Raw genomic sequence first — 22,577 nt, 5'->3', positions numbered from 1 at the left:
TGCAAAACTGAACCTCTGTCCCCATTAAACACTAACCGCCCATTCCCCTCTTCCAGACTGTGGTGACCACCACTCTCCTTTCTGTCTAGAGAGGAGAACTTGTTTGTTGTGCTGATGGACACAGACTTCAGGTGGCTTTGGCAGATTTCTGAGTGGGCTCTGGGCTCGCCTGTCCAATGCCCTTAGGCTGGTTTCCAGGACAGGAAAGCCTGGTGCTGCCATATGCTTTGCATCCCCAAGGGCCTCTTCCCCTTTCTCCTTTCTCCCCATCTTCCTCCCGCTTCTGCAGCCGAGGGGCTGCTCCGTGCCATTCATCAATGCCAGCCTTATTGTTACGGGCTCCACAGTAGTTACGAGAGTTGGGCAAGGCAGGATTGAAGTCTTGGCTCCACTGCCTCTCTAGGCAGAATCCAACCTCTCTAGGTCCCTCATGTAAGTAGAATCGTAGAATATTTTGTATATTTGTGGCTGGCTTATTTCACTGAGCATAACGCTCTCAGGGTTCATGCACGTTGTAGCATGTGTCAGAGTTTCCTTCCTTTTTCTGGATGAATAATATTCCACTGTCTGTATATACGACATTTTGTTTTTTCATGCACCCACTGATGGGCACTTGGGGTTGCTTCTACCTTCTGGCACTTGTGAATCACCCTCCATGAACATGGGTGTACAAATATCCATTGGAGTCCCTGCTTTCATTTCTTTTAGGTCCATACCCGGAAGTGGACTTGCCGGATCGTATAGTAATTCTGTGTTGAGCTTTTTGAGGCACCTCCATACTATTTTCCACAATGGCTGCAGCGTTGTCTCCTCCCACGGGCAAAGCACAAGGTTCCAATTTCTCTGTATCCTCCACCAGCACTTGTTATGTTCTGGGTTTGGGTGTTTGCTTTGGTAGTGACCATCCTGATGTGTGTGAGGTGTTGAAAGTATCTTTTTTAAAGGCCGTTCTGTTGGGTGTGGAGCGATCACATGGTGGTTTTAATTTGTGCTCAGAAGAATGAGGTCGTAATGGGTTTGGATGTCTGTCTTGGTAGTGGGTTGTTACAGTCTAGGTTGTCGTAGGTGATGCCGGATCGCCATCGGCGTGATTCCTAATTATTGTGATGGTGCTGGTACCCAGTAGATGTTCAGTAAATGCCTCTTGAGCTGAATGAAGTTACTGGTAAGAGTGACCGCTGCGTACAGGCATTCCAGAGGCGAGAGCATGGAGACACTGTCGGACTGTGCGTGGGATGACCCGCCGAAGCCCCATGCCAGCGGGGACGCCGGTATATGTCTTCTTTTGCAAGAAACGACCTGTCCCCTTCCCGAGTTCTTGTGCCAGCATCTGATCACAGCCCAGTCCGGTGTCCTGTGGAGTAGAAGAGATGGCACGGCCTGAAACAGCTGCTTGCCGTGACCACCTGGAGGCCCCCCAGGAGCCTTGAAATGGCATTACACCCTGGCATATGAAAGACCAGCCTTGAAGCTCTGACCAATATGGCCACGTCCGTGTGGCTGTCACTCGTGCATGGCGGCACCTTCTGGAAATAACGAATCTGCGCGGGCTCAGTGTTGTGGGACCTGCACTGGTCTCGGGCAGGCCTGTGCCCACACGGCACTTGCTACCCATGTGAGCGTCGTCCAGAGCCACTGTGGTCTCATGGTGTGTTGAGGCCAGCAGCCAGCCCTGCATTTTTACCGTGTGCCATTTTTGTTTGTAATTAGAGTTTTTTCCCTCAGTCCACTTGTTTGTTGTGCTGATGGACACAGACTTCAGGTGGCTTTGGCAGATTTCTGAGTGGGCTCTGGGCTCGCCTGTCCAATGCCCTTAGGCTGGTTTCCAGGACAGGAAAGCCTGGTGCTGCCATATGCTTTGCATCCCCAAGGGCCTCTTCCCCTTTCTCCTTTCCCCCCATCTTCCTCCCGCTTCTGCAGCCGAGGGGCTGCTCCGTGCCATTCATCAATGCCAGCCTTATTGTTACGGGCTCCACAGTAGTTACGAGAGTTGGGCAAGGCAGGATTGAAGTCTTGGCTCCACTGCCTCTTTGTGACTTTTCCGCTCGGTGCCTCATTGACTCATCTGTAAAATGCGAAGAACAACGCTATACACCTTAGGGTGTTCTGTGAAGATTAACTGGTGCTCAGAAAGTCCTGTCCATGTTCAAGCTCCATGAAAATCACTCCTTCCCTCCCTCAAGTTGTCATGGCGGGTAGATGGTGTCCATCCGTGACAGTACAGGCCTGGCCAGCAGTAGGTTGGCATCTGCCCAGGGGCTTCCGTGGTCTCAGAGAAGAGGTGTTGAATCCTGTCGGAGAGGCATGAGTCACTGAAGGGTGAGGTGGGTGTCCCGAGGCTGGATGCTGAGGGGAGGATTGCAAGGAGCGTCCTTGGAGCATAGAGCATGGGGAGCAATTCCGAAACTTGGGTCTGCCGGCCATTGACGATGCTGAGCCACCCCAGGGTCTAGCTCAGGGGCCTCCAGAAGGATGCCAGAGGGACTCATGGCAAGCAGACCCTATCTCGGCGAGTGACCCTAGAGTTACCACGCCTCTCTGGGCCTATCTCCTGTGCATGTGGGACCAAAACATCCTCAATCTTTTCCTCTCTCCCCCATTCCTTCGTCCCTCCCTCTCTTTTGCTGGTATTTTCTAGAAGACTGTGTTGATATGTCCCCAGCTTTCTTCACGTGACTCATTTTCATTGTTTTGGGAACAAGAGTGAGATGTGGGTTGCCCCACATAGGGTCCTGACAGTTCACTTGGGGGTCATCTCCAGCTGGCTGATGTCCTCAGTGGATGTAGGTGGTTCTGGGAGAGAACCCCATGTTTCCTGGCTTCTGGGTCATTTGCTTTCATTTAGGGATAGGCCCAAGGGGTTTTTCCCCAAATACGTCCTCTGGGAAATTTCTGAAGAACTTGGCTGATTGATGCACCCACAGAATTTAAGGGTAGGGCTAAGGCCAGTCCTTAGAGAGGACATTGCTGGAGAACATCTCGGTAAGACCCAGCCCTGGTGGATGTGATAAATAGCAAATTCATCCACTCACCTCCCCATCCACTAAAGTCACCTTAGGAAGGAAAAGAGGAAGACTTTCCACTCGTCACCCATCCATCCACCCAACCATCCATCCAGTTTGTTATTTATGCTCTGGAATGGTTCAGAGTAACAGTTGGCAAACTATGGCCCCAGGCCACACCTGTCCCTGGCCTGCTTTTGTCAATAAAGTCTTTTTTTTTTTTTTTTAAGATTTTTATTATTTATTTGAGAGAAGGGGAGAGGGAGAGAGCACAAGCAGGTGGAGCTGCAGAGGGAGAGGGAGAAGCAGACTCCCCGCTGAGCAGGGAGCCTGACATGGGGCTCGATCCCAGGACCCTGGGACCATGACCTGAGCCAAAGGCAGACGCTTAACCAACTGAAAATAAGCCCTCAATAAAGTTTTATTGGAACGTGGCCACAATTATTCGTGTACTCTCCGCGGCTGCTCTCACATCGCAGTAGCACTGCTGAATTCTTACAGCAGAGACCATGTGACTCACAAAGCCTACAGAATTTATTATGCGGCCCTTGACAGAAAATGTTTGCCGACCTTTGGATTAGATCAAAGGGCTGGAGTTCCAGTCCTGGCTTCGTTAATAACTGGGTGCATGACTTTAGAGCAAGTAATTTCTCTTCTCTGGGCCTCATTTTTCTCAGCTGTAAAATGGGATCCCCATGGCACCATTCTCACGGGTTGTTCCGAGGAGTCCGTGGGAAAACGTCTGCCAGCACGGGAGGCACAAAGATGGTCCTTGATCAAGACACTTGCTCTGGACGTGGACTAATGTGGCACGTTGAAAAGCAGGATCCCTTAGTGCACGGGAAGCTACCAGGGATGAGGCGTGCCCGGCCTATGAGGACACAGAAGCAGGTGCCCCTGTTTCCAGGCTGTCCCAGGCCACAGTTTTGCCCCAGCTGAATTACACCATCACCTAGAATATGTTCTTAAAGACCTAAAAATTCACTGTCTGATCCCTGCTGGTCTCCTTACATCTGGAACACCAAACGGACAGAGCGAGGCCTGCTGACATTGGTGTGTGATCTGAGTTAAATTACTACCAGTATTAACAAAGAAAGCTACAGTTGCTGTTCCTAGCCTTCTCCTCGGAGCTCTAGAGCTCTGATCTTGAGCAAACGTGCCCTTTCCTCTTGCAAAAGCATCTGCGCCGAGCACGGGGAGCACCCTGGACACCCGGGGAGCAGAGCTGGCCCTTTCTGCCGCTGTAGCCACAAAGTTTCTGTTTCGCCACCACTTCCTCTATGGGCTCTGAGTCTAGTTTTGAGAAGGGTGCTGTCTCTCCCACGGGGCTCAGAAGTCCCCTCTGTGGTAGACATGCTCCGCCTTTTGAGAAAATTGAGCTCTGTCACAGGCCTGAGTCCGTCCTCCAAACTCAGGAATCTTTGTCCTTTCCAAGGTGTAACTACCTGTGACAGAGACTCTACAAAGGAGCTTATTGTCACATAAAACTTGCCTGTGATTCCCTGTGAACGTGTGTCTCTTGGGCTTAAATATAAACATTTTACTCTGTGGCCACCCAAGAATCCCACTCCTGGGTATTTACCCAAATACTTCTGTCTCTGCTCTGCCCACCCCAAATATGTACAGAAATGTTCACAGCAGCTTTATGCACAGTAGCCCGAACTGGAAGCAACCGAAGATCCACAGACATCCATGCTACATGGGAAGGAACACCACTTTGCGATTAAGAAGAAGCCCCAGACGTATGCATCCACAGCATGCTGAACAAAAGGAGCCAGACACAAAAGCCTGTCTACTGTGTGATTCCATTTGTAACAAGTTCAAGACTGACCTATAGTGACAGATGCCAGGCAGAGACATCTCCAGGTAGCGTGGGCGGGAAGGACATTGGGGAGCCTGCTGGAGGGCTGGAGGCATCCCGTTATCTTGACCTGGGTGGTGGGTGGTGGTTGTGCAGGGCTGAGCCTGCCCCAGATACATCCCGCTGGACACGTAAAACCCATGCACTTCCACATTTAATGCACTTGACTGTTTATATGTCTGCCTTAACTTAAAAAAAGAAGGGAGAGGAGAGAGAGAAAATCCACGAGTCTGAGAAGTTTGGGCTGTGGAGAGCTGTGCCTTGGTCTGGTCCCATCTCAGGCCCCCCCAGGAATCCTTAAACCTCTGCTCATCCCACAACTTCCTGTTCCCAGCCTGGGGTCCCCGCACTCGGGGCTGTCTGTACTTTCCATTTCCTCTGCTGGGAGTGCCCGGCACTCCCCTCGCCACCTGAAGACCCAGCTCAAAGGTCACCCTGGGAAGCCTTCTGCAACGGTTTCTCCCCGCCCCCTGTCCTTTGTACCTTACACCTCTCAATTACAGTGCTTATCGGGTTGTGTGCTGTTACCCATCTACACCTCTGCCCCTGCCTCCCATCATGAGGCCCACTCTGGCGCACCCTGGTCATCTTGGTGCTCCCAGGCCAGTGTCCGGCAGGGTGGGCAGTCCACGTGGTACAGAGGATACGGATCTGACCTCTAAGTCAACGATGCAGACTTTCCACTGACCAGCTGTGACCTGGGGCCACCATTTAGCCGCTCCCAGCCTCCCCTTCTTCCCCCACGAAATGGGGGTCCCAGCAGTGCCCATTTGCCAGGGGCCTTGTGGAGAATAATAGGCCAAGATGGTGCCTGGGGCCGCCAACGCTTGTTGCTCCCTAAAGTTATTTCCTGACTTGGTGGGCGGAAATGTGCTGACCAGTGTCACAGCCCCCAAGAGCCTTGATGAGCTCCTCAGATGGCCGAGGTGCCCGGCGGCACGTATGTGGAGCACCACGCCCTGGGGACTCAAGTTTCCGTGCCCCAGTGGTGACTGAGGTTGGAGAGTCCGAACATGGAAATATCAGTTCTTCCTCTGTCATTAAACCTCTTGAGCCATTTGTCCATAAAAGGGGGTAGCTGCCATGGCTGGACTCATGATTAATGAGCCAGAACATGCACTCCGTGGAGAACAGCCTTGGCCTGCCCCTGCTGGCCCTGCCCTCACGGCCCAGCCTCCAGGCATTGCTCTGCCAAGATCTGGGCCGCAGGAAAAGGGGACCCCCGCTCTGGTGCCAGGTGGCCCTGCCCAGGCCCCCAAAGTGGGCTGGGCGTGGAGGGCTTGGTTGAGATGGGGCAAGAGGGTGTGGACGAGTGAGTCTGGGGAAGGCGGTATCTAACAGATAGGGTCCTGCTTGACATTGGTCTTCCAGAGCTGGCTGATCACCCCTGCGCTCAGGGCCGACTCCAAGCCAGAGCACCCATCTCTGTCCTATCATTTTGGAATCATCTGTGGGTGAGGGAGGAACCTGGAGAGGTTTGCACAAAGCCCCTTCTTCCTTCTTGCTGAGGCTTGAAAATAATCGCCTTGGTATAATGAGCTCCTGCTTAGCACCTGGCACCGTGTTGGGAGTTTAACTCATTGAGCTCAAACGGGTGAACCCTCACTTCCTTGCCTCTCCTGGCTGCCTTCTAGAGCCACCCTGTGTAACCCCCTCGGAGTTAACACTACCAAGTTCTCACAGGTGCTGAGCACAGGATGCGCATTTCATTACTCAGCGCAGCACCCTTAAGATAGGTTTACTGTTACCTTTTTTATTGCAGTGTAATTCACCCACCATAAAAGTCCCCATAGGGGTCATGTGGAAACCCTGGTTAACTTTTCCCAAATGGCTGTACCATTTCACTTTCCTGCCAGCATGGATGAGGGTTCTAATTTCCCCGTATCTTCTCCAACACTTGTGATTCCCTTTTTAAAAATAGCCATCCTAACGGGTGTGAAGACTATCTCACTTTTGCAGGGGAGAGAATGCAGGCTCAGAGAGGCCAAGTGATTCACCTAAGGCCACACAGCCAGCAAGGGGTGGAGCCTGGATTCGACTCTAAAACTTGTGATTTTTCAAAAAATCTTTTACCGAAGCATGACGTACATGCAGATTGTGTCCTGCTTGATGCATTTTAACAGTGTGCTACCGCCAACCTGAATTAAGACCCGGAACAGTACCGCATGTCCAGAAGCTGCCTCTGGCATCTTTTGAGTGCTGTCCCCATTCGGGGGGGAACCAGTATGGTACCAGCTCGTCCCGGTTTTCCCAGAACGTTCCTGGTTTTAGTGCTGAACAACCAGTGTCGCAAGAAACCCCCTCAGGCTCAGGCAAACCGGACAGCTGGTCACCCCAGTAACCAGTACATTGACCTCTCACAGCATGGAGGGGTTCGCCTGCTTCTGGACTTGATAGAAATGGAGGCATATACTCAGTGCTTCTGTGTCTGGTTTCTTTTCCTCAGCATTAGGTTCATGCAGTTCATTTGCGTGCTCTGCGTAGTCGTCGTAGATCATTCTTTCTCGTTGCGTGCTGGTCCACGGGGTGAATATACCACACTTTCTTCATCCATTCTTCCATCGATGGACATTTGGGTGGTTTCCAGTCTGTTCCAGTCTGGGGCTGCAGAGTGCTTAGGCAACGTGTGTGCAGGTCTTCATGAGAACATAGGCCAACATTTCTTCGTAGGAATGGGACCGCTGGTTGCAGGGGATACAAGTGGCCAGCTTTTGCAGACACGAATGCACCGTTTTCATTGAGCAGTTCTGGAGCATTCTAGCTGCTCTGTCTTTATGCCGACACTTGTCACTGTCTTTCCCATCTGAGCTGCTCTGCTGGAGGATGGTGTGGTGGTGTCACCCTGTGGTCGTCCCCCTGATTTCTAACTCACTAGCTGTTATGGACAGCGGCCAGGACATGGACCCTGAAGGTCTCGGTTCTCCTCCCAGCTTTGTCCTGAATAGCTGTGTGTGGTTGGTCAAGGCTCAGAACCTCCTTCTGGTCCACCTCGGGGGTGATGGTAATACCTGCCTCCCGAGACGGCTGCTGGAGGTGGGAAGGGCCATGCAGAGGTGGGAGGTGGGCATGGGGAGCCAGCAGGGTTGCTCCCAGCCTGGGAGGTCCTGACACTGGGGCAGAGGGAGGGATACCTGACACCCATGCCTGCTGCCAGCTCCTCGGGGCCTCAGTGGGAGCCAGGGCTGGTCCCTCCATCCAGGCTTCCTTCCAGACTCACTTGGTCAGTTGCTCAGCTGTCACAGGTGCCCAGGGGCATAGGTAAAAAGTGCCATGCCTGGAGAACACAAATTTCTGTCCATCAGAGTCCCCCGTTTTCCTGGGTCATCTGTCTCCTCCCTGTCCCCAAAGCTCCATGATTGTAGGGCCGTGTCCCTCGCCTCCACATGGGTTGCACATGTGAGGGGTTCCGTGTGTTGAATGACTACACAAATTCAGTCCCGAGGTGACCGTTGCCCGAGCCACCTTCCATATGCTCAGTGGCCCACAGGAGGTTACTGCACCGGACCATGCAGAATCAGAGCATCTCCACCATCACGTAAGTTCTCTCGGACAGTGCTGCTCTTGAGTTACTTAAGCTGTGCAGAGCTAGATTATTAAGTTCCCTACAACTAAGAAAAGAAGATTAAACCGAACACCACAAAACACAAGAAGAGTGTATTTTTCTCAGGAGAGACTTTCTCGCTCAAAACCAAGTTACTTTTACTTTGCACATAGCTGTGGCAAGCCTGGCGTTCTGGTTCCACGGGCTACAACAGAAGAGCAGTAACCTTGTGATGTAGGGTGTAGGGGAAGGTCCGCTGGCAGCAATAAGAAGTAGCCATTTGGCATCAGGAGAACGGTTGGAAAAGCCGTTCAAACAGACACGGCATCTCCAAGTCGGAGGCCAGGAAGGGGAGTGGCAGACAGCTCTGTGGGCCCAGGCCCATTGCTGGGCTGCAGCACGGCTCACCAGCGGGTGGCGGCAGGAACAGTGGCCCTGGGGCAACCAGAAAGGCTGAAATTATGTTGGGTATCTTTGGTTTATGGAAACAAGGGGAGGGGAGTGTGAAAGGCATTTGAGGAGATTTGCTCCGGGACTGGGGCCCAGACTGACCCACGTAGCAGCAAATTGTTACCGCCGCTTTGCTTCTGTGGTACAGCTTTCCCTTTGTGGGATTAAAGGGAACATCAAAATATTTTGACAGGCCTTTCCCAAACGAGCCCGTGTGGGTTTCTGCCCCCGAGGCCGAGTGGAGCTGTAGGTGGCCTGGGGACCTGCGGGGCTGGGTGGCAGGAGACGGGCAGATTCTGGGACCCCGGCCGTGCCAGGTTCTGGTCCTGCCACCCTCTCAGGCTCTGGCTTCTCTGCGTGTAGCATGGGTTTCCCATGCGTGTGCCCACAGGTACGCACGCTGGGGTCGGGGTCCGGCTGGAGGAGTTGGCAGAGCATGGGGCTGAGCTCACGGTCCTGGCAGTCATGAGATGGAATTCTGGGTCTGGCCCTTAAAAGCAGGGGTCTGTGACACGTCCTCCCCTGTCTGCGCCTGTTTTGTCTGTAGCATGTGGATCAGCAGGGATAAATCCAGCCCCCCCGCCAGTGTTTGCGGTATGGTGAGATGAGATCATACCTATAAAGTCCTCAGCATGGTGCTGGCCACATGGGAAGTGCTCTAGAAACGTTGACCAGGGGCGCTTGTGTCTTTCTGTGTGGGAGGGGCTTCACGAGGCTTGAGTTTGCAGAGCCTGTATCCTTCCTTATCACTGAAAAACCGCGTGACAGACTCTTCACCATACCCCAAAGGTGGGAAAACCGCCCAGATGTCCTTCAGCTGATGAATGAGTAAACCAAATGTGGCAGATCTATTCAGTGGAATGTTACTCAGCCATAAAAAGGGGCAAAGTACTGATACACGGTTCTGTGTGGATGAACCCCCAAAATGTGACCTGAAAAGAGTCAGAGAGAAAGGCCACATGCCGTATGATTCCGTTGAGGTGAAACGTCCACACGGGCAAATCCATGGTCAGCAGCCCCGTGGCGGAGAGGTCATAGGGAGTGACTCCTTCACGGGGATGGAGTCACCTTGCGGAGCACTGAAAATGTCTTAGGACTAAATTGAGGTGAAGTTGCACAACATTGTGAATGCACGAAATACCACTGAGTTGTACATCCGGAAATGGTCCATGTTTCATGGTATATCACATGCATTTCATCTGCGTTTTCTAACAGGCAGCAGGGGAAGATGAGCTGAAACCCCCTCCTCTAATTGGAGCCCTTCTGTGGTACTGCCACGGAGGGGACGGTGCCATCGTTATGATTATTGTCGTCGTTGGCTGTCCAAAAGGGCTGGAAGGGACTTCGCCATCCTCCAACCTGCAGTCTCTCTTTTGAGGCCGGGGTGTGTGTTGAGGGGGCGGGTGGCACGAGCGAATCCTTCCTCTTTCCAGTTGGGAGGTGCCCCGTGGAGTCAGGCTGTGCAGAGCGGGTCCCCCGACCCAATGACTCAGGCAGCCTCCACGCGGGCACAGAGGGGACCTGTCTGCGGCGCAGCTCACCCAGCAGGGTACCGGGTAGTTACTTACTTGACTATAAGTAACTACCCCCGCCCCGTGACAAACAGACTGCTGTTCTCAGCCCAGGTCCCCGGGGGCGGTGGGGGCAAGGTTCCCCAGCCTCCCACATCCACTGGCCTCGGGAGTGAGCTCGTGGAGGGTGTTTCCAGACCCGCTTCTCCTCTTGGGGTCTGGGAGCCTCTTCCCTGCTCCCCTTCCCAGGAGTGATGCTGGGCACCTTCCCAACATGCACCTTGAGTCAGCCTGGAGCCTCATCTTGGGGGTCGCAGACATCATGATTCACATTGGCTTTTAGAGAAATCCCCATGGAAACCAGCAGGCAGGTTTGGGTGGGAGGGAGCTGGCTCCCTGGAAAGCAGGGGGAGGTGAAGCCTGGGGGCTCCCGGGGGGGGGTGCTGCTTCAGGGGCCTTTGGTCACCCTACTCCCTGCCCATTCTGACGTGGGAAGTCTGACAAGGTGCCCTGTTTGGAATGGCAGCTCTGAGGGCCTTTGAGAGTCCCTGAGGGGCCTGATGAAGCCCCTCCAGGCTCTGCTGTCTTGAGCCCAGATCCAGCATTGAGGGGACACCAGAGAAGAAGCTCATCCCAGAAACAGAAGCAGAAGCAGAGTGTTCTCTTCCTGGTTTGGCAGAGACCCAAGACCCCCCAAACTAGCCCCTCATCAATCCTCAGAGCAAAAGGACAAAGGCACCCCGACTTTCCTCAACCCCCATGGGCAAGCAGCCTCCCAGGAGCCCAGACCCTGGCTTGCAGACTTCTGGGACCCCAGTCCCCGTGCACTGCAGTCACCTCGTGGGCAGTTGGCGGCCAGGGTAGTCCCTCTGAACTCACCCGGGCCAGAGCATGGCTTCTAGCAGGACCCAGCGAGACTCGGAGCCCAGGATGAAGGCCCCCTCAGCCTTAGCCAGGGCTCCCCAGGTCTCTTAATATCTCTTTAATGAGAGCAATGTGGCAATGACGTAAAATATGCTCTTGCCCTTTGTCCCAGTAATTCCATTTCTGGGAATCTGGCCTAAGGAAATAATCCTAAATATAGGGTAGAAAAACATGTTTCACAAGGATGTTCATTGTGGAGTTGTTTATAGTAGTGTAAAAGGAAACAACCACACTGTCCATGGTTTGGGGGAGCTGTGATAAAATAAAGAGCAGCCAAATGTTTTATAGCCACTAAATGATAGTTCTGGAAATCATTGTCCAGAATATAGGAGGCGCGTGTGATGTAACATTATGTAAAAAAGAAAAAAAAAGAAAAAAGAAAAAGACAAGTTACAAAATCATATGTACCATATGACTTGGGCTCTGTAAAAAAAAAAATCATGTATAAAAAATCCTCAGGAAGGTGATATACCAAAGTGCTAATGAGTGGTCTTGGCATGATTTTATCTGAAAGGTTGCCTCCCATTCATCATCTTCCAAATTATCTATAATATTCACGCATTGCCTTTCTTAGGTTTGAGTTATAATTTACATTCAGGAAAATTCACCCTTTTAGCGTGTAGATTTGTGAGTTTTGACAAAGGTATATAGTCAAGTAAGTAACTACCACCATGATGGAGATACAGAATATTTCCATCACCGCAGAAAGATCCCCGTGCCCCTTGGTAACTGGTCCCCACCTGCGCCCCGGCTGCTGGTGACCGCTGGTCTGATTTCAGGCCCTGTCGCTTTGCTCATTCCGGAATGTCATGTAGACGGGAATCGTGCAGTTTGCCTCGCTTTGCTTCTACGTGTAGAAATAACTTAGTCTGCTTATTGTTCTCTTAAATGTACCTCGCAGAGCTGGATTTCCTGGCTTACCTCAGGTGGAGGAGAATTTCATTTTTCCTTTTCATCTGACTCAGCCTTTACCCCATGTAGGAATCTCCTCCGCTGTCGCTCTGATCATCATGTTCAGATTACCAGGGAATTATCAGTTATCTGTGAAATCGTCCCAGCCGCGCGAAAGTACCTAGGACGAAGGAGGTCCGTGGTCAGCACTGGCTCACACCTGAATCTGAAGAACAGCATTCGGGGGCTTGCGGTCCCAATCGTCCCCTCTCCCTTGCAAGCCTCCTGGGCTCCCGTCTTGGCTCTGTCCGGGAAGATGACCCTGGGGGACAACAACATGCAGCAGTTCATTCATTTCTCTTAATGAACAGTTTATTTTAGGACAGTGTGAGAACGTACAGGAAAGTAACAAAGGCGGTACAGAGTTTGCATTTACCCCAAACCCGCCCCCTTGGTGGTTAACATTTCACAGAAACATCGTACCTTTGTCACAACCAATGAACCAATATTGATATGCTATTATTAAAGCCCATGCTTTATTCACGTTCCTTCGTTTTTACCTAATGTCCTTTTTCTGTCCCAGGACCCCGCTGGGGATCCCACAGTGCATGGAGTGGTCAGTCTCTGTAGATGCAGGCTTCTCAGGGTGGGGACGGTTGCTCAGACTTTGCTGGGTTTTGATGAGTATTGGTCAGGTGTTTTGAGGAATGTCCCTCAGTTGGGGTTTATCTGATGTTTTTCTCATGGTTATGCTGGAATTACGGTTCTGGGGGAGGAGGACCCCAGAGATCAAGTTTATTGTTTCTCACAGTAGTTCCTTTTATTGGGCTTTTTGGAATGTTCCAGATGCTGTGCTAAGCCCTCGACAGATTGGATCTCCTTTAAGGCTTCTAATAATCCTGTCTATTAAATTCTCATTTTACCGTTGGATGAAATGGGCTCAGAGAGGTATAGTAACTTGCATAACGTCACACAGTAACAGGCTCAGACACCGGTCCTGTTGAGTCTACACATTTTGCTTTTAGCCAGTGTTGCGTCCAACAGTGGGAAAGCGGTACATCTGCTATTAAAAACCAGTACGTATTTATTTATACCCAGCCTTTCCCCAAAAAGCCTGTGTTGCAACTTCTAATCAAGGCCACACTGAGGCGGCTGAAGCAGGGTCGTGAGAAAGGCAGACGCAGGCGGCTAGCAAGCCCCGCCTCCTGGGAATGGCCCACTGTCAGGAGCGGTCATCTTCTGGAACATGCTGCCATGGGCTTGGTGCGAGCCTAGGGCAGCGCAGGCCCCAGGGAGGCCGGTGGGAAGCACAAGCCTGGAGGCCTCAAGGTGTGCTTCTAGAGAGACGAGGCCGGCCGTTTGCTTGGTCTGAATAATCAAGTCCTAACGATTTTCGGGATGGGCCTTTCTTTCTTTACACGGTGTGGTGTGGTCTGAGTTCCCACGCGTGCTGGTGGCCACGTCGTAGCTCATGTCCTCTGGCCTCTGGGTGTATCGAGGGGTCGGTGGGCTGGAGTTCGGAGGCCGAGCGGAGCCTGAAGAGGGAGAGAGGGGGGTGTGGGCCGTACAGAAGGGCGCTCGGCACATTCGGTACCCAGGGGCCATTGCTTCTTAAAGCAGATTTCTTTTTTTAATTTATTAATTTATTTTTAATTTTTAAATGTGACTTTTAAAAGAATCCCAAAAGCCACCTTCCCAAGGATGTTATGTGTAGTGATTGTAAGTAGTACGTGGATGAACACTTTTTCATTTAGGGCAATATTCCTTCATTTATTTATTTTTTTTTTTAAGATTTTATTTATTTAACAGAGAGAGAGACACAGCGAGAGAGGGAGCACAAGCAGGAGGAGTGGGAGAGGGAGAAGCAGGCTTCCCGCTGAGCAGGGAGCCCGACGCGGGGCTCGATCCCAGGACCATGGGATCATGACCTGAGCCGAAGGCAGACGCTTAACGACCGAGCCACCCAGGTGCCCCTATTCCTTCATTTATTAAGAAAATAACAATCCGCTTCTAAATGCCAGGGTCTGTTTGGGCACTTGGAACAGAACAGGTGGAAATTCTTGCTCCTGGTGCTGGAACACGAGCAGGGGAGACAGACAGCAGCAGCAGACAACCCTCCACCAGGACCCCAGGCTGGACCCGCAGGTCCCTCTGGGAGCGGCTGCCCCCCTCTCCAAGGCATTTCTTACCTGAGTCTTCCTCCCTTTGGCCTTCTGCTCCTCCCCGAACATGCCCAGCCTGTTCCCAGCCCTGGGCCTTGGCACGTTTCCTCCACCTCTCCAGGGCGCCGCAACTCTTAGCCCCGTGGGCACCCTATTTGGAATCTGAGTGCAGCATTTGCGATTTATTTGCCTGTTTTGTTTATTTGTATCTCCTTGCGCCATTGGGCTCCTGTCTCATCCACGGCTGTATCCCCAACACCTGGCCTGTGGGCCTGTAACATAAGAGGCACCTAATAAATACATCAAATGAATGAATGAATGAGCAAAGTGATTGATCAGTCTCTCATTTCCTGAGCCTGGTGGCCGATCGTATCAGGGAAATTTGAGGCACCTCATGCCCTCGGCCCTCTCCCCCTCCACCACCACCACTGTATCTCCACTTTGGCAGACGGAAGTGGACATTTAAAACCCCACGGAGGTCCTAAATCCTGATGGTAACATGAACTTGTCAGGCCATGGATTTCAAATCGCATCCCCTCTTGCTTGTGGCTCAGCAGAGTAGTTAGGGCACCGAATCCTGAGTCACCAGCCCAGTTCAGCCCTGGTCAGCCCCCTTCCTAGCTGGCTGAACGTGGGCAAGTCGCAGGACATCTCAGCTTCCCCATCTGTCCGATGGGATGGCCCTGGCACCTGCCCCGTGGGACTGTTGTGAGGATGGAAGGAGAGAGTGCTCGTCCCCTGCCTAGGGAGTGCTTGGCACCCGTCAGGGCTTGGGAGATGTTAGCTATCACATTCTGCCTTTTTGGCCATGTGACACTCGCCCCTGATTCTGTTCAAGTATGGCTTCTTGGGGTCAGAGTGACAAGGACCCTGCTGGGACCTGGTGACCAGTGCATCCCCCTGGCTCCTGCTGCCTTCTCTCCAGGACAGGGGAGCTCACTCAGCAGTGAGCAGTTGTGAATTTCTCTCTCCCCACCCTCACCCCAGCATTGACCAATGATAGCTGTTACTGTTCTTTCTTTCCACACAAATTGTTGAGCCCTTGCCACGTGCCAGGCACTGGGGAGAGAGGGCAGGGACCAGGACAGACATGGGCCTGACCTCCCCGAGCTGCAGCCTGGCCAGGAGGCAGACATCAGCAGGTGACACACAGTATCAGTCCACAATAATTAAATAGGGTGTGGGGAGCACCGAGGGTCCAGGGAGGGATGTGACCAGGTGGGTTATAGGGTCTGGAGGGTAGCAGGGCCCCCCGAAGTCCCTGTGCACCTGAGGCCTGGACAGTAGAAGAAGAGAGGCCAGGGATCAGGCCACAACCTTTCTGGGACAAGGGGCAGGCTGAGTTTGCGACGCCATCGGAGGGTAGGCTGTGGGGAGTGCAGATGATAAAAAGAAAGCAGGTGGGGCTGGAGGAAGGAGCAGGTCCTGACCCGTTGGGCCTGGCGAGGGTGGACGGGAGTGTGGGTTTCGTGCTTGGGCCACTGGGAGCTGTGGAAGGACACTGAGCAGGGTATAAGGGGATCGAGTGTGCCGACGTGGAACGTGGCCCTGGGTGCTGGGTGGGGAGCACACATCTGTGGAGGGAGACAAGACAGGGAAACCGGTGGGGGTCTATGACTGCTTTCTGGGCAGGAGAAGGTGGTGGCTTGGCCACAGTGAGGGCTGGAGAGATCCAGACTCTGCCCTGTGCTGGGCCTCACAGATGCCCAGAGGAACACTGCACAGTCTTTGCCCTCAAGGTGCCCCCAGTCCAGTCCCGACTCTGCACCCCTAACCGTGTGGGCAGGTTTCCACCATGACCTGTTTCCGCCAGCTGGGAGGCTGCCAGCCAGGAAAGGTGGAATTCCTTTGGTTCCCAGAGTTGCCCAGTGTCTGTACCAGTCTGCTTGTTGCCAGGGTGGGGATATTTTCCGGAACCTTCTTCTGAGGCATGGATATTGTAACCAATGTGTGTCTTTTCTTTTTCTTCTTTTTTTTCTTTTTCTTTTCTTTTCTTTTTTTTTTTGCTGCAGCCAACTGGGTACATGGAAAACTCAGTCTCCTACAGCGCTATTGAGGACGTTCAGCTGCTGTCCTGGGAGAACGCCCCGAAGTACTGTTTACAGCTCACAATTCCTGGGGGAACGGTCTTACTGCAGGTAGGAGAAACAAACATGAACAAGCAGTTTCTTCTGCCCTGCCTCCTATGCCCTCACCCTCCTCTTTTCCCTCAGAGGAAGACAGCCAACCACCAGGAGGAAAGGTTGTTTAGCTTAGGGTGCTTTTTTCTCCAACATAAGAAAGGTATAAACTGGGGCCCTCTGGGGGAAAGGAAGAGGGAATGTGCACAGACTGAGCTCCTACTGCATGCCTGCTCCAGCTCAGGAGTTTTATATCTTATGCTTTTTTCTTCTCTTAACAAGCCTGAGAAATAGGTCTTCTGGTCTCCATTTTACAGATGAGGAAACTGAGGCTCAAAGCCATGTTGTTAGGCCTTAAAAGGCTATAGAAAAGCAAGTAAGCAATGGGTGCCACATTTTGCTGTACTTCAAGTGAGGAGGAGGTTCTTCTTGTTGGTCTAAGTCCTGAGACTGTTAGAAATATGAGCTGTCTCGGGCGCCTGGGTGGCTCAGTCATTAAGCGTCTGCCTTCGGCTCGGGTCATGATCCCAGGGTCCTGGGATCGAGTCCCGCATCGGGCTCCCTGCTCGGCGGGAAGCCTGCTTCTCCCCCTCCCACTCCCCCTGCTTGTGTTCCTGCTCTCGCTGTCTCTCTCTCTGTCAAATAAATAAATAAAATCTTTAAAAAAAAAAAAAAAGAAAGAAAAAGAAATATGAGCTGTCTCCTTGGGAAGGGGTGCATTTTGTGTGTATCGATCGGGGCTGTTGGTTGGAAATGATGCAAACATTCAAACTCTGAAGCAAAAAGAATTTGAAGCTGTAACTATATTAAGGTAAATGGGAAGTCTAAGAGAGGCCTTCAGGCATAGTTTGATCCAGGAGTCCAGTGATGCTAATAGTCAGTGCCTCTCTCTCTCTCTCCATCTCCTGGTTCTGCTTCTGTGTGTTGGCTTCATTGTCGGGGAGGGTCTCTCCGTGCATGGGAAAGATAGACTTCTGTCCTTTTAAAAATGTGAGAGCCTATTTTCCTTTTGTATCTTTCTATAAAATCTCATAAAAAATTCTAATTGGCTCTGCTGTAGTCCCATGCATCCCACGGAATGCCCTACCCTAGGTTACATACCCACCCTTGACCATAGGCAGCTGTGTACTCTGATAGCCCTACCAAGACCTTATGGTCGGGGAGAGGTGGGTCCACCAATAAAAGAATTGTGACAGAAAAAATTGCTGTAGTACATATACACGACATGTTCCTTATCATTTCAGGCAGCGCCATCCCAATTTCCAGCAGGGACCCCAAGTCAGAGACTCCTCATTAGAGAGAATATGCTCTCTTTGTTGGGAGAACAGGCCTTTCTTTTAGGAACAGTTTCTTTCTGTCACTCCAGGGAAACTGCCCTGAGCCCAAAGAGATGCTTCCCTAAAACATGTTTCCAAAGTGGCCACTAGATTGTGTAACAGCGTTCCAGCCAAGAGGCACACAGTTCAGCCTCTGAGGAATGCGGGCCTCAACGAGCTCACTGTAACAGCTAATTCTTTAGAAAAATCCTGTTCTTTACTGTCATCTTTTGGAGGACACCGAAACCATGCATGCCTGTGTGTTTTCTTCCTGACTCTGGCACCCTCCATACCCGGCCATCTTTCTTTCTTTCTTTTTCTCTCCTCTCTTCCCTCTTCACTTCCAGCCAGCAGAGTTCTCCTGTCTGTCCTCCCGGCCCGCGTGGCTGGGGCCTGAGCAGCAGAGGAAGATTCAGGGGGGCAATGATAGGGTTCTGTGAAGAAGCTGAGCTGGTCTGTCCCCTGTGCTGGGGGGGCGGGGAGGCAAGTGAACCCCTCGGCCCCGTCCTTGAAGAAGTCCAGGGCCCTCCGGGGAGCAGAGCTATAAACACATGGCTGCAGAGACAACAGCTAAAATAGAGGCACGTCCCGGAGGACTGGGAGCCCAGAGCAGGGAGTGACTCACTCGGTCTAGGGGTTCCAGAGAAGGCTCCCTTTACAGCTGGGTGTAGAGGGGTGAGTAGGAGTGTGCCAGGATGGGGGGCACGTACGCAGGGCAGAGGGAATGCGGGTGCAAAGCATGAATGTGGGAGAGGGGGAGGTACGTTCAGGGCTCCCTGGATGTGTCCAGAGCTGTTGGGTCATAGCCAGATCTTACTGGTCTTGTTGGCTGAGTGAAGAAGCCAAGGCTCTGTCCTGAGGGCAGTAGGGAGCCATTGAAAGCTCTTAAGTGGTGAAGGGAACAATGGAGGGATCCGTGTAGTTGCAGGGCAGGGAAGGCTGAATATGGGAGTGTCAGAGGGAGGTGGGGGTGGGGAGGGGAACCTTGAAATTGTCCCGCTGGAGGATGGAGGGCCCTGAGCCCCCATCTTCTTGGGTGTGTTGTGGTTGGTGCTTCGCCAGCAGGAGGGCCTCATTGCTTCTGGGGCCGGAGGGGGCAGTGTACCCCCCAGGAGGGCCGAACATCAGGGAGGCTTGGAGAGATGGGGGTTGCCCGGCAGTGGAATGTCCCTTTAACCCAGGCCGTGGCTGCAGGCCGGCTGTGATGACTCGCCTGGCTGGGGCTGCATCCGGCAGTGGCCTCACGTCAGAGCTCCCCCTGCCGAGCCGCCAGGCGGCCTGCTCCAGCATCCCCCTCGCTCGCTCCCTCACTGCCCCCCCCCCAGCTCCGGCTCCGTGGACAGAGAGGCTGGAGCAGGAGAGCAGGACTCGGAGCTAGGACGGGGAAGCAGACGCAGCCCTCTACCCCATTACTCGGAGAACCCAGGTGGGTGCAGGACCCCCCTCCCGCCTCAGTCTCTCCTTCTGCCACTTCCATCCACTTCCACCCTGCTTCCTTCTCATCATCACCCTCCTCCCCCCTCCTGTGATTCACGGGTGGCGTGTGGCTGTCTCGTGCTGTAAATGGCTTCCGAGTCATCTTGGGGGTGGGCTTTGGGCTGGGAGGCCCCTGTGATGGGGAGGCGGCTAGGGGGCACCTGGAGCCCCAGGCTGGTGCCCTGAGGGGCCAGGCATGCGCGCCTCACATGCCCTTGTGACAGTTGGCGGGATGCTTTGCTCTGGGTTTGTCCCGGTTCAGGTGGCAGGCCCCCGAGGGGTGGCATGACAGAGCAGTCCTCCCTGCTGTGGGTGGAGGAAGGACCGAGAACCGCCCAGGTGTGCCCGGGGGGCAAGGCCGATGGGACGAGCTCCGTCTGGGTGCTCCTGGTCGGCAGAGGATGAAGATGCCTTGAGTCGTGCTGTCCGACAGCAGCCACGGGCCACAGGGTGCCTGTGTTGTAACGTACCACGTCAAACGAAGAATGCAGATCCGAGGGCCACTGGCCACGTTTCCAGCGCTCGGTAGCTGCCTGGACCTAGTGGTTGCTTATTGGGCAGCCCAGATGAAGAACACCTCCATCGTCACAGAAGGTTCTGCTGGATGGGGCTGGACCCTAGCACTTTTCATTCTGACCCCGTGCTCCACGCACTGCTTCCCTGCTGGAGGAGGTAGCCTCCCAGCGCCGGAGGGTCTGGAGTCTTCCAGCATCGCTGAAGAGGGTCGTGTCCCGCTGCACATGCGCGGCTGTTCCCTACCTAGGAGTGGTGTTGGGGCTGCAGGAGTCCCCACCCTCACCTGCCGGTCTCTCGCTCTGGGGGGGTCTCTGTCAGCTTCTCCGTATCCAAGTGAATCTGTTTCCTCCCCTCTCCCTCTCTCTTTCTCTCTCTCCCTCCCTCTCTCTCTCACCCACTCTCCCTTCCTCCTTATCTCTCCCCCATCCCCCTTTCTCTCTCCTTCTCTTTCTGTCCCTCTCTGTCTCTCTCATTCTCTCTCTCTCTCTCTCCCTCTCTCTGTCTCTTGCTGTGTTTCGCTCTCTGCTTCTCTTGCAGTTTCTTTTTCTCTGATGTCTTTCTCCAGGCCTCTCTCCACGCCAAGCCCTTCTCTCTGTGCCTCTCAACTTAACTCCCTCTGTGCCTCCTCCTCCCTCTGTTCCTCCCGCTCCAACCTCCGTCCCTCTCCCAGGAACCTCCTTACAAAGCTGCTTTGTTAGAATTTGAATCGGTGCCTCACTCAGACCCCTGGGAGCTGACCTATCCGAGTTCAGGGAAGGTTAAGAGCCGCTCTTAGGCCAACGTGCCTTCTCCCAGCCCAGAGACACCGAGCACTCTGCCAGCAGGTCGAGTCGCCAGACAAAGGCGCCAGCCTCCCAGCCTGGTCCAATTGGTGTGTTTCTGGATGCTTTGTGTTTTTCAGCATGAGCTCCCTAATGCCATGTTATTAGAATCCCCGGGTGCAGAAAGGACCTATTTATCTTCTTTACCCCCTTAACGCCTTTTGTGCTGGTGTTTCATTGTGACGAGGTAACTACATACGAACATAAACGGCCCGATGAAAGCATCCTGGGGGGCTCCTTGCCGGCCCATGGGGTGAGGTGGCCAGCATTTAAGAGCCCCGTGGCGCTGATCATCTGGGGATCTCGGCCTCGCGGTTGGGTGTCCGCCCGTCCAGGGGAAGTAGACAGAGCCCCCTGCTCTGTTTCGGGCGGAACCAGAACAAGGAGACTCTCCTTTCCTGATGGTCTCCGAGACTGGCTCTTCTCCCAAGAGGATCTCCAGAGGCCAGGCGGCAGGGGCAGGGACAGGGTGGGTTCCCTTCTTACTGGAAGCCGGCGAGAAAGAGCTTTCCGGTCCGAAAAGCACGTGCTGTTTTTTCCCTAAGAAGTTGGGCCAGGAAGGAGAACTTGGGAACAGTCACTCATAGTGCACCCTTGGCTGTTTTTCTCACCTCTCGAGACAATACAACAATGAGAGAGAACTTGGCAACTTTCGAAGAGGAAATTAGGCAGAATTTGCCTGGAACGGGGCCCTTCCAGTATTCGAAAGATTTATCGCTGGGAGAAGTTGGCGCTGGCCTGAGCAGGCCTGCCTGTTTCCAGGGGCTCTTTCCCATGCTTGAATCCAGTGACCCTCAAGACTCTGAGCTATGTCCCGTGTCCCATGGGGCCACGTCGTCCTGGCTTGGCTGCCCGCACAGCAGTATGGAATCTCTGTGCAGAAACTCGCCGTGTCCCCCGGGGCCAGACACAGCCCAGGCCACTTTCCCTTTCATTGGAAGGCACTTAAAGATGCCTGCGCCGAGATCCTGGACGTCCCCCAGCAGCCTCCGTCCTTCTTCGAAACTAAACAGGCCAAAGGAAGGAGTAGTTCATAGCCCACCCTCTCTGGCTCCATCAGTGAGAGATGCGCCTCCCCTCTTCCGGAGGAAAGTCCTGGTCCACCCTCTTGTTTGTGGGTTGGGGCCTCCTGGAGATGGGAACTGGAGCCAAGTCCTTCCTCCTCCCCTTTCACTGGCATAATGCCTTCAGATTTCCCAGCCCAGTTCCTGGAAGCCTGGTGGAGCCCAGGCACGTGGCTCTCATGTTCAGGGTGGACAGCCTGTGTGGTCAGACAGACCCGAGTCCCTGCCCAGCTCCACTGTGCTCTATCTGTGTAGCGTTGGGCAAGCAGGAATAACCTCTCTGGGCCGATGATTTATCTGTGAACTAGAGTCATAAGACCTGCCTCCTTGGACTATGTGAGGATCAGTGTTATTACGTGTAAGATCCTTAGCACTGTGCCTGGTCACGGTAGGTGTTCAGGAAAAGACCGCCATGATTATTTCTCGGTCTTAATCAAATACACCTTTGGGAAGAGAGGGTATCAAGGCTGAACAGTTCCCTTGACGTTTTACTGCGCATGAAATTTTCTTCAGTGCGCAGAATGGGTGATGCTTCATCCATCCATCTAGCTATCCACCCACCCAATCCATTTATATATCTGTCTGTCCACCCATCTGTCCATCCATCTACCCATCTATCATCCATCCATCCTTCAGTCCTTCCACCCACACATCATCCATCCATCCATGTATCCATCTGATCGTTCATTTGACAAGTCAGCCAACCTTTCACTTAACAAACATCTCTCGGGGTTTTGTGGACACAGTGGTGAATAGTCACACATGGTCCCCGACCTCACAGAGCTCACAGCCTGGAGAGAAAGAATAACAGTGAGATGAGCAATTGCAAGACTGTGGTTCTGTTAGATGAGGCATCATCACCTGACTTGGTTGGGGATGGTGAGGGGAAAGCATTTCAGGTGAGCCCTGAAGAGTTAATGAG

At 53.1% G+C, this 22,577-nt stretch overlaps 1 protein-coding gene across 2 annotated transcripts in view; it reads left to right on the top strand.

The window, feature by feature from the left end:
• CMIP (c-Maf inducing protein) overlaps nucleotides 1-22,577 on the top strand; it is a 229,968-nt gene that overhangs the window by 125,219 nt on the left and 82,172 nt on the right. For both annotated transcript variants that reach the window (XM_081807352.1, XM_081807353.1), the window contains exon 2: nucleotides 16,355-16,480. In XM_081807352.1, coding sequence (XP_081663478.1) covers nucleotides 16,355-16,480 — 126 coding nt within the window. The remainder of the gene's footprint in view (nucleotides 1-16,354; nucleotides 16,481-22,577) is intronic.

This window comes from Leptonychotes weddellii, chromosome 16 (assembly GCF_054177405.1).
Source record: "Leptonychotes weddellii isolate Sample4059 chromosome 16, ASM5417740v2, whole genome shotgun sequence".
Classification (NCBI taxonomy): Eukaryota; Metazoa; Chordata; class Mammalia; order Carnivora; family Phocidae; genus Leptonychotes; species Leptonychotes weddellii.
The sequence above is the reverse complement of the archived record's forward strand: the minus strand, read 5'-3'. Positions and strand labels throughout refer to the sequence as shown.